Genomic DNA, 11,062 nt, shown 5'->3' with positions numbered 1-11,062 from the left:
AGCACTCATGAGACGCCCACACACATAAAAAATAATCATTGAAGTTTTTATGAGTGTTTGTCTGGAGCATGTGTGTGCAGTGCCTACAGAAGTGAGAGGAGGATATTGGATCCTCTAGGAGTGGAGTTAGAGGCTGTGAGCCATGGTATTGGTGCTGGGAATCATACCTGGTGCTTCTGCAAGAACAGCAAGTGCTCTTAAATACTGAGCCATCTCTCCAGCTCCATTGAGCTGAGTTTTGAAAAATGATTCCGTCAGAAGAACTGAAGCCTGTCCTTCCCAATGAAGGACACTCAAGAGAAACAAAAGTGGTAAAGAATTTGTACCCAGACAGGGTGGCGCTAGTGCAGGCCTTTAGTCCTAGCACTTGGCAGACAGAGGTATGGGAATCTCTGAATCAAAATCCAGTATGGTCTACACAGTGAGTTCCAGGACAGTCAGGGCTCCAAAAGAGATTCTGTCTTGAAAAAACAAAACGAAAAAGAATATGTACTCAGGTTGTGCTTGGTGGCTTTCAGCTATTCTGGAACTAGGAAGAAGACAAAAGAAGGATGAGCTAACAGCCAACATAATGCCCTCCCATAGAGACATAGAGGCAGAACTCGAGAATGATTAATTTTGGACATACTTATGTAAGAATATAAAATCTGTGCCTGTGCCCTTCTCCTCATCCTGCTTGTTCAAGGCCATTGTATGTTGAAGGAAACAGAAAGTAAAGCCCTTGGCCAAGGTTCTAAATGGCAGAAACACACTTTAAATCCATCCAGTTTAACTTTAGAGAACAAGACTTCAAACTGTCCTCACGTTGTCCTGCCTTTTTAATGTGTTAAGCTCTTGAGACTTACTTCGCCCTGGAGACCTCTTAGAGAGACTTTCAGCTGTGACCTTCTTCTTCTTTTCTTTTCTTTTCTTTTCTTTTCTTTCTTTCTTTCTTTCTTTTTTTCTTTCTTTCTTCTTCTTCTTCTTCTTCTTCTTTATTCTCTTCTTTTCTTTCTTTCTTCTTCTTCTTTTCTTCTTTCTTCTTCCTTCTTCTTCTCCTTCTTCTCCTCCTCCTTCTCCCTCTTCTCCTCCTCCTCCCCCTCCTCCCTTCCCCTCCCTCCTCCTCCTCCTCTTCTTCTCCTTCATTTTCTTCTCCTTCTCCATCTCCTTCATTCTTCCTTTTTCTCTTATTTTCTCTGTCAAGAGAACAGATGGAAGGGGCTGGAAGAATAGCTCAGCAGTTAAGGGTATTGGTCCCCCTTCCAGAGGACCCAGGTTCAATTCCCATTTCCAACATGACCATCTAGAACTTCAGTTCCAGGCTATCTTGATGTCCTCTTCTTGTCTCTGCAGACGCCAGGCACACAAGTAGTGCACAGACATGCATGCAGTCAAAACAATCATACACATACACTAAAAATACCTAAACTAATTTTTAAACAGCAGGTGGAAAACTAAGACAGCAGTTTGACTCAAAGACTGGCCTCATCTTTCGTCCTCTCCCCCAAATCCTGTGATCCATCAGACTGTCCCCAAGCTATCTTCTTGGGTTTAGAAGACAATTTTGATTACAGCTGCTACTTACATTCTGATTTTACTCAAATTCTAGGGGTTTATGCTGTATTTTCAACTCTCCCGTATGGGTTGGAAAAACAGGCAAAGCCATCCTTGTTTACAGAAAATAAATCTAAATCCGGAAATCTTAAATGGCTGGACAAATCACTTATCTGGCTGGTGGGATAGTGGTTTATTTCGTTTGCTTGCTTGCTTTTTGTCGTTGTTTGTTTTAATTAAAGTTTTGCTTTTTTGTTTTGAGACAAGGTCTTGATGTCAAGACCCATTCCCTCCCAAGTGCTGGAGTTATGACATGGCCTGCCACGCCCTACATTTAGGAGTTTTTTGTTTGTTGTTTTCTTTTTTTTTTTTTTTTTTAAACAGGCAACCTTGGTGGCGGTTTCTTTACCTGTAAAATGAACCGATTGAACTACATATTTCTTTTTCAACAAAACAATTATTATTCTGAACTTGCTCAGTTAGGAAGGAAAATCTGTCACATGAATCTCTACTGGAACAAAATCTGTCGTTTCCAAGCAACCGGGAGCAATTAAGGTTTGCGTCACTCCTGGCAGGGGCGGGGTTGGAGCTAGTACGGCGAGGCCCCGGAACCGACTTTGCAGGATCCGGGGACGTGTTTTTGTGACGGACCAGGGAAAGGAAGTGTACTGCACCATTTAGGGTCTCCGCTCCCGGCTCCTGCCGGGTCACTCAAGGCTGTGCAGCTTCAGGTTTCTGGACACTTGTAGAAGCTGTCTGAACATCCAGACCGGTTTGTTGCGGTGCCAGACTAGACAGGTTGATTTTGGCTGCTCCTCTTTGCACCTTGCAGCCCCTTGTCGAAGCAGATGATGTCTTGGGCTGCCGCCCGCCTGACAGAGACTGCTGCCCGATGCTTTCGTGCGCGATGCCTCGGGTTCCGCGTGGGTCCTTGGTGCGTCTCCCAGCATGAAAACTCCAGCTATGGTGCAGCTCCACACAGGACGCTGCGTGTCAGCGCTGTGGCCTTCGCGGGACACAATAAATGGTCTAAAGTCCGGCACATCAAAGGCCCCAAGGACATGGAAAGGAGTCGAATCTTCTCTAAACTCACTCTCAGTATCCGCCTGGCGGTTAAAGGTGAGAGCCTGAAAGTCCTCACTGCTGGTCACTGAAGCCTTTTCGGTGCCGAAGGCTTAACTTAGGGCCGTTTTTTCTCCCCAGTTGTCATCGTTGTCTTACCCATAAAACCCTCAAAGCACTTACTTATACTGGCTATTCCTATTTTCCTTTCCAAAGACCATTCAGAGACCTGCCCTTAGAAAGATAGAAATGACTCCATCTAAGTCTATGGTTAAAAAGTACTTCACAGAAATAAACCTTAAGAAAGTGTGGCAGAAGCCAGAGACCTCGAACCAGACCAATGACTCATTGCAATGTCCATTTGCAAGTGAAGCTGTTTGGACAAGAGGACATCCAGTGTGACAACACAACACACCACAACTTCTGCTTCGACATCAGAAATGGGTTTTGTTTCGTTTAGGGGAGGGAGATTGTAAGGGTGGTTTTTGGAGGGATGGCAAGATCAGTGGGACTGGGGTGCATGATGTGAAATTCACAGAGAATCTATTTAAAAAGTTAAATATATTTACCAAATAAAATGACTGAAAGGGAAAAAAGAAAGAATAAACTGTAAGAATCAAGTCAGGGCTTGGAGAGAGAGAGAGCTCAGTGGTTAAAAGCACCTGCTGCTCTTGCAGAGGGCCTGTGTTTGGTTCCCAACACCCATGTGACAACCAACAACCGCCTTAAACTTCAGTTCCAAGGTACTCAACGTCCCCTTCTGGCCTCCACAGGCATAGCACGCATCACGTATGCAGGCAAACACAAACAAATCTTGTAAGAAAGAAGAAAGAGAAAGAAAGTGCCTTTCTTGGAACAAACCATGCCCTCTGCAGCTGCTTCTAACCGTTGAAGGCTGTTGGGCATGCTGGGTCAAGTCATTTCTTGCTTCCTTTATCCTCATCAGAGCTCCCAAGACATTTCCTTGGAAGGTCAGTTTGGAACCTCGTGTCTCTTCAGTGATTCTCATTTTAGTGTCAGGCTGGTAGAAATAGAGAAAAAAAAATCCTATGAAAAGTGTTGATCTGGAGTTAGGAAGATGTCATTGGCTAGGTTGGTTCAATGACCTTCAGCAAGTCACTTAACTACTGAATTTTAATTTTCTGTAAAACAAGGACAATACCTGCCTTGAGGGGGCTTGCAGCAAGCAAAAGGCATTAAGCTAATGTAACTCATCCCTAATCTTGTGCCTGAGCCTGATGTTTCTCTCTGCTTCCTTTTCTAACGAAGTTTTGATTTAACCAACGTATTATTTTGACCCAGGAAGGGGATACTACAAAGAACATCCAGTATAGCCCCCACACCCCCAGAGGCTGAGCATGAGGCCAATGCTGTGTGAGCCTTTTCAGTGATTATGCATTAACTAAGACAGTAAGAGCAAAGATGTTAAGATTCAACCGTTTGGTCTAAGTGCAGTTTGCTGAGACCTAACAACATAACTATCCCTAAAGACAGGGTGAATTAGGAACTTCTTACCTAGACTGGGTTTACTGTACCCCCCAATAAAGAAACTTCTTTCCCAAAATAATTCTCCTTGTTCCCATAGCATCACTAAATTATTTTTTGTTTGTTTGTGACAGAGTCTCTCTCTCTCTCTCTCTCTCTCTCTCTCTCTCTCTCTCTCTCTCTCTCTCTCTTTCTTTTTTTTTGAACTGGGGACTGAACCCAGGGCCTTGTGCTTACTAGGCAAGCGCTCTACCACTGAGCTAAATCCCCAACCCCCACTTTTTTTTTTTTTTTTTTTTGAATCATGGCTTCCCAGTGTAACCCTGGCTGACCTGGAACCTGCCCCTGCCTCCCAAGTGCTGGGATTGAAGGTGTTCCCCACTATGTCCCTCCAGAATCTCACTCTTCACTGACACTGACCCAGAATTCACTATGTAGTTCTGGCTCCTGCTTAAGCTTCTGGGGTGGTGGGATTGCAGGTGTGCACCAATATGCTTATCTAGATGAAATACTGTGTGTGTGTGTGTGTGTGTGTGTGTGTGTGTGTGTGCGCGCACATACACACATACAGGGAAGTCAGAGGACAACTTTTTTTTTTTAAATAAAATCTTAGGCTTATTTATTAATTTTGTATATATGATGAGTACACTGTAGCTGTCTTCAGGCATACCATAAGAGGACCTTGGGTCCCATTACAGATGGTTGTGAGCCACCATGTGGTTTTTGGGGATTGAACTCAAGACTTCTGGAAGAGCAGTCAGTGCTCTTAACCGCTGAGCCATCTCTCCAGCCCAGAGGGCAACTTTCTGGAACTGATTCTCTCCTTTCTCCTATGAGTTAATTGCAGGGATAGACCTTAGGTCTCTAGGCTTGTACATTAGGCATTTTTGCCACCATCTCTCTGGCTTTATTTATTTATTGATTTATTTTTTATTCAGTTCTTCTACTAGCCTAGAGTTTACCAAATAGACCGCCTCACTGGCCAGTGGTCTCAGGATCTCTTTCGCCTGCCTGGTTCTGAATATAAACTGGTGCTGGTATTTTATATGTGGGGTCCAGGGGTCAAATTCAGATACTTTTGCTTGCAAGGCTAGCACTTCACACACCGAGCTGTCTTCATTAAATAATGCTAACATTCTGACAAAGAATAATTTCTCATTGTTTCGGTGTCGGAGAAGCTGGAAACCACTTATTTCTCCCATGCTGTGATGAGATGTCTTTGATCTTTCTTTTCTCCTTATTCAGAGGGAGGCCCTAACCCCGAGAACAACAGCAGCCTGGCCAACATCTTAGAGGTGTGTCGCAGCAAGAATATGCCCAAGTCAACCATTGAGTCAGCACTGAAGTCAGAGGTGTGTTACTCTTCACCACAGCCCCTGCAGGGTGTATGTTTGGAAAGCCACCACAAACTCCTTAAATCGTCAGGGGAGAAGGGTAGGAACATGGTTGACAAATTCAACCCAGAGACCATTGGGGATGCTCTATTCTTGGCCTTCGGTTAGCGTAGTGGTTCTCAACCTTGCTAATTCTGTGACCCTATCATACAGTTCCTCATATTGTGGGGAACCCCCCTACCCCAACCATAAACTTAATCTCATTACTACTTTATAAACTGTAATTTTGCTACATTATGAATTGTAATGTACATATCTGTATTTTCTGATGTTCTTTGCAACCCCCTCCCCACCCCAACACACACAAGGGAGTTGAGACCCACAGGTTGAGAACTGGTGGGCTAGGGGAACATGACTGGGAATAGGCTAGGGAGACAGTATGGAGACCTGTAAAGTGAAGAGCTGATTTGTCGAGCTTGGAGAAGATAGAATAGAAAGAACAGGAAGACGGGGAAAGCCCTTACATCAGGTTGGAGAAGGGATTGTTTTTCTTTTTAAATATTTATGTCTAAAGAAGAAAAGCCAGTGAGAAGAGAGGTTAAGGGCAATGATAACAGTGGGAGTGGGGAGGTGTTGGCCTCCAACACTTCTCCGGAATAGGTAAGAATTTGAAGAGTTAATAAGTATCTTTTTGTTGTTTTAATTTGAAACAGGGTATGTGTGTGTGTAGCGCGCAGGCTAGCATGGAACTCATGATCCTCCTACCTCAACCTTCACAAAGTGCTGAGCCTATAGAGATAGTCATCATTCTCCAGAGTAATTGTCATGAGAGCTGGCAATTATTGGGTTCTTGTTTCAGACCAAGTCCTTTAATAAAAACTCTGCATGCCAGATCTCAGTGACTCCTGCAAGTGACCTAAAGTGGAAACCAAGGCACAGAAAGGTTTGGTGACTTTCTTTAGGCCATGTAGAAAATGACACACCCAAATCCAAGCATCCAGACCCCAGAGCTCAGCAGAGAACTTGAATTTCATTTGTGAAAGTGGAAGGGAAGGTCATTAGTTGAAAGGCCCTTTGGGAGGGGCTGGGGATTTAGCTCAGTGGTAGAGCGCCACCTAGGAAGCGCAAGGAGCCCTGGGTTCGGTCCCCAGCTCCAAAAAAAAACCAAAAAAAAAAAAAAAAAAAAAAGAAAGGCCCTTGGGAGATTCAGGCCAAGGCACTTAGAAAGAGTAGTGGCGTGGACGGGGAATGGAGGTCTAGGGAGTCCAGAGGAATTGGTAACTAGTTGGGGAGTGTTTGAACTTAAGTACAGAGCTGAATTCAGTGGCTCCCATGACAAGTTCTACATATGTGATGTTTCTATAGCAGCATTCAGAAGCCCAGGGCTAGGGCCATTGAGATTTCCTAAGTAGGTTTCACATGGAATGGACTATAGAAAGATGAACAAAGATAGGAGTGACCAGGGACTACAGAGATGGCTCAGTGGTTGAGTGCTTGTTGTTCTTCCAGAGGACCAAAGTTCAATTCCCAGAGCCCACATCAGGTGACTCACAAACACCTGTAACTTTAGCTTCAAGGGCTGACTCTTCTGGTCTCCATAGGCACTACCATTCAAATGTACATACACATATAAACATAGTTAAAAATAAACAATTTTTAAAAAGTCTTTAATTCCAGCATTTGGGAGGCAGAGGCAGGTGGATCTTTGAGTTCAAGGCCAACCTAGTCTATAGAGCGAGTTCCAGGACAGCCAGGGCTACTCAGAGATACCCTGTCTCAAAAAAAAAGAAAGAAAGAAAGGAAGGAAGGAAGGAAGGAAGGAAGGAAGGAAGGAAGGAAGGAAAGAGTGACTACTGTGGGGTGGATGGATTGGATGTGAGATCTGCTTAGAGAGTCATGGAAGCAGAGCTGGGAAAGGCTATTCAGGACCCAGGGAAACAGACTCCCTTTCAGAAGGGATGGTATTTCCAGTGACCTCAGAAGTTGATGCCATTGGGCTCCCCTCAGAAGAGACAGAGAAAAAAAAATAGACTAAAGGGCCCAAGCTTAAGTCTTGAGAAGTCATACACGAAGCCACCTTTTAGTACCTGTGATTTGGAGCTGGCAGGAAGGGCACTGGGACATTAGGAAACAGGATGACCACTTATTTATTTATTTTTGCAGAAAAACAAGGGCATTTATTTGCTGTATGAGGGTCGTGGCCCTGGTGGCTCTTCTCTGCTCATTGAGGCGTTATCAAACAGTGGTCCCAAGTGCCATCTGGAAATTAAATATATCCTGAACAAGAATGGGTAAGCATGTGTGTATGGAGAAAGGGGAAGAAGGAAGGGGATAGCACCGTTAGGCTCCAATTCGATAGATTGCAAATGCCATTGGCTCTCAGCAGTATTTGAGGTCCTAAGCACACTTCTTCCTTAGTGGAATCCAGTATAATAACTGATTTTTCCTTCATGTCTTTTGAATGAGATAGGATCCCAAAGATATAGTCATTGGGTATAAGGGAGATCTTTCCCCATTATCCCACCTGTCACTTTATAATGGCCTGGTCTTAAACCGTTCCACCAGGACAGGAATCTTAATGGGACAGGAAACAATGAGAAAGTTGTATCCTACAGACACCGATGAGGCAGGAAATAGGAGGTCATCTTACCCAGCACTGGCTGCATCGTCTTCATGAAGAGGGCCGCTGGGTGTCTCCGTGTACTCCAGGGGCCTGAGGGTGTCTCCGTGTACTCCAGGGGCCTGAGGGTGTCTCCGTGTACTCCAGGGGCCTGAGGGTGTCTCTGGGTACTCCAGGGGCCTGAGGGTGTCTCCGGGTACTGCAGGGGTCTGAGGGTGTCTCCGGGTAATCCAGGGGCCTGAGGGTGTCTCCGGGTACTGCAGGGGCCGGAGGGGTTAGGGGATAGTGTTAGGATGCAGCACGGTGTAAAGACCGGGCTTCTAGAATCACCAGCGCATCCTTGCCTGCTCCCTCTCCTGGCAGGGGAATGATGGCTGAAGGAGCACGTCACTTCTTTGACAAAAAAGGAGTGGTTGTGGTTGGAGTAGAGGATAGAGAGAAGAAAGCTGTGAACCTAGAGCGCGCCCTAGAACTGGCCATCGAAGCAGGAGCTGAGGATGTGAGGGAAGCCGAAGATGAAGAGGAAGAAAAGAACCTTTTCAAAGTGAGTATGGGGCTGGTGAGATGGCTCAGCGAGGAAAGGGACTGGCTTCCAAGATGGCAACCTGAAGCATTTGTGTTTGATGGGATTCCAAGGAGTCCCTAATAGAAACCTAAAGTTATGCTTCTCTGTGAGTCAGGATACAGATAAAGCAAAGAATTGACAGATTCCACAGTGCCGTTGAGGGAGTCCTGGAGGATAGGGCCTATCCCTGTGAGTTGCTAAGAAGAGTCTGAGCACTGGGGACTGCGAGCTTAAAGCCAATGATAACATAGTACAGGATGCTCCACTCCGGATTTTGCGAAGTTCTGTCTGGGTTTGTGGCATTACTCCTGGCTTCTCACCTGCTCGCTTCTTTTATCTCTAGTTTATTTGTGATGCTTCTTCACTACATCAAGTGAGGAAAAAACTGGACTCCCTGGGTCTGTGTTCTGTATCCTGTTCGCTGGAGTTTATTCCCCACTCAAAGGTGCAGCTGTCTGAACCTGAGCTGGACCAGGCTGTCCACCTCATCCAGGCTCTTAGCAACCATGAGGATGTGATTCACGTTTATGACAATATCGAATAACCAGACCTGACTACATGTGTCTCCAGGCTCTTTTCCTAGGCCAGCACGAGTGTCTACTGCCATCTCAGAGACTGAACAGGTGGGAGCCTGTCAGAGACCTGTGCAATGGCTTATGGCCTTGGGAAAAAGGGACTCTTAGCTCTTGGTATCACAGGGTCATCTGGAATACAAGGTGAGAGTGGCAGGCTGGTCTGACTGTGATCCCAGGTGACTGGCTCTTGTGAAGAGTCTTAAGCGTCCCGTGGTACCGTGGAGTGGAAAATGACTTCAGTAATAATTGTAGTGGTTTTTGGATGCTGTATGACTCTTGAGTTGTCCTGATTTGTGTCTAGTTTTTTAACCTCTGGACTGCTATTCAAGCCCACATGCTTACTTCTCTACTTTCATACTGAGATTGTCTTTCCTTTTTTTTTTTTTTTTTTTTTTTTGGAATAGAGACATAGCTGTTCTTGTGGTTGGATGTTGGTCTAGCCTTTCATTCATTCATGCAGCTAATATTTCTTGAACACCTAACTTTACAGGAATTGTGCTTTTCTAGAGAGCAGGCAGCTCAGCTGATGCTTATGTCCTGCTCTAAGGAGTAAGACCTCAAAGGGAAGACACAGGGTACCCATGGCGCTGTCCCAGGGTATCGTGGATTGTGTTCATTTTCTTTATTCTCTTCATATGGTTTCTGTTCCCTTTTCTGAGAGCTTAGCTTTACTGAGACTCAGGTGTCGAGGAAAAAGGCCTTCTCAGGACCTACTTTGATTAACCCCTGTGTTCTGATACTGATAACAGCAGATGTGGTTGCTTTCCTCAAAGGCTTATACTAACCTCAGTTTGAAAGCTTGAGGGCCTCAGAAGGCCAGGTTTAGCAGGAACAACGGTAACTAGAGCAGAAGCAGGCAAAAGGAAGACTGACGGGCTGGGCCTGAGCCTGGCTTTTTGTACCTCAGCTCCTAACCAAAGAAAGTCTAGCGGTGTTGGCTGCCTGTGCTGTAGTATGTCAGACACAGTGGGGTAGCCTGTGCTGTAGTATGTCAGACACAGTGGGGTAGCCTGTGCTGTAGTATGTCAGACACAGTGGGGTGGAATGGCGCTTGCATTCAGGTCACCGACCATTGCATGAGTTATTCAAGCCAGTTGCCCTTATGCCTCATATCAAAGCCATATACTAGCCAGGGCTTTTTAGATTTGTTGGACTAAGTCCATGTAAATGTGGACTAGCACATCGTCTGAATGGGGCAACTTCATTTTGATTAGCTGCTTTATAATAGATAATTTATATATAAAATAACTCTTGTGTTATTTGATTTTACCAACAAACCTGTAAAACCGAACAAGGGGTTGGGAAATGGCTTGCCAAGTAGCATGCCTCACACAAATGTGAGGACCTGAGTTCAAATCCACAGAAGTCACATAAAGGCTAGATACGGTAGTTTGTATCTGTAACCCCAGTGTTCCTGTGGGAAGGTGGGAAGGTGGGACAGGAGAGTCCCCTGAAGCTTGGAAGGCAGCTTGACCTTAGCAGCAAAACAAAAGAGACCCTGTCTCTAACAAGGTGGAAGGTGGATACTCACACCCGAGTCCTCTGCCCTCCACACATACGCCATGGCACATATGTGTCCACACTCACACATTCAAACATACTGTCATATCATCAACACCTGTGTACACACACACATGCACAAAAAGATTAAAATAAAATAGTTATTTACATATTAGTTATCTTATACCTAGGGCTGCAGAGATGGATCTCCCTTGTTTTTCTTCAGATCTCCTAGAGCACTCACATATACACACAAATACTCGCACACACATAAATAATAAGAAAATGAAAATAAACAAACAAACCTCAAATCATCTCCTTCCAAACAAAGGAGAATGGGTCTAATAGGCATCTTATGCTGGGGGACCTTGTTTATAATATAGCCCAC

The 11,062-nt window shown here is 45.0% G+C and overlaps 1 protein-coding gene across 1 annotated transcript; it reads left to right on the top strand.

Annotated features, from left to right (window-relative positions):
* The first annotated feature begins 2,177 nt into the window (after positions 1-2,177).
* Positions 2,178-9,603, top strand: LOC116909957 (translational activator of cytochrome c oxidase 1). Its single transcript, XM_032913732.1, has 5 exons — positions 2,178-2,652; positions 5,326-5,432; positions 7,578-7,705; positions 8,398-8,578; positions 8,943-9,603. Exons 1-5 carry the CDS (start codon positions 2,382-2,384, stop codon positions 9,141-9,143), a joined length of 888 nt encoding a protein of 295 aa, XP_032769623.1. The 5' UTR covers positions 2,178-2,381; the 3' UTR covers positions 9,144-9,603.
* Positions 9,604-11,062: the final 1,459 nt, after the last annotated feature.

This window comes from Rattus rattus, chromosome 9, assembly GCF_011064425.1.
Source record: "Rattus rattus isolate New Zealand chromosome 9, Rrattus_CSIRO_v1, whole genome shotgun sequence".
In the NCBI taxonomy this organism is placed as follows: Eukaryota; Metazoa; Chordata; class Mammalia; order Rodentia; family Muridae; genus Rattus; species Rattus rattus.
Note: the sequence above shows the minus strand (reverse complement) of the source record. Positions and strands in the feature narration are given on the sequence as shown.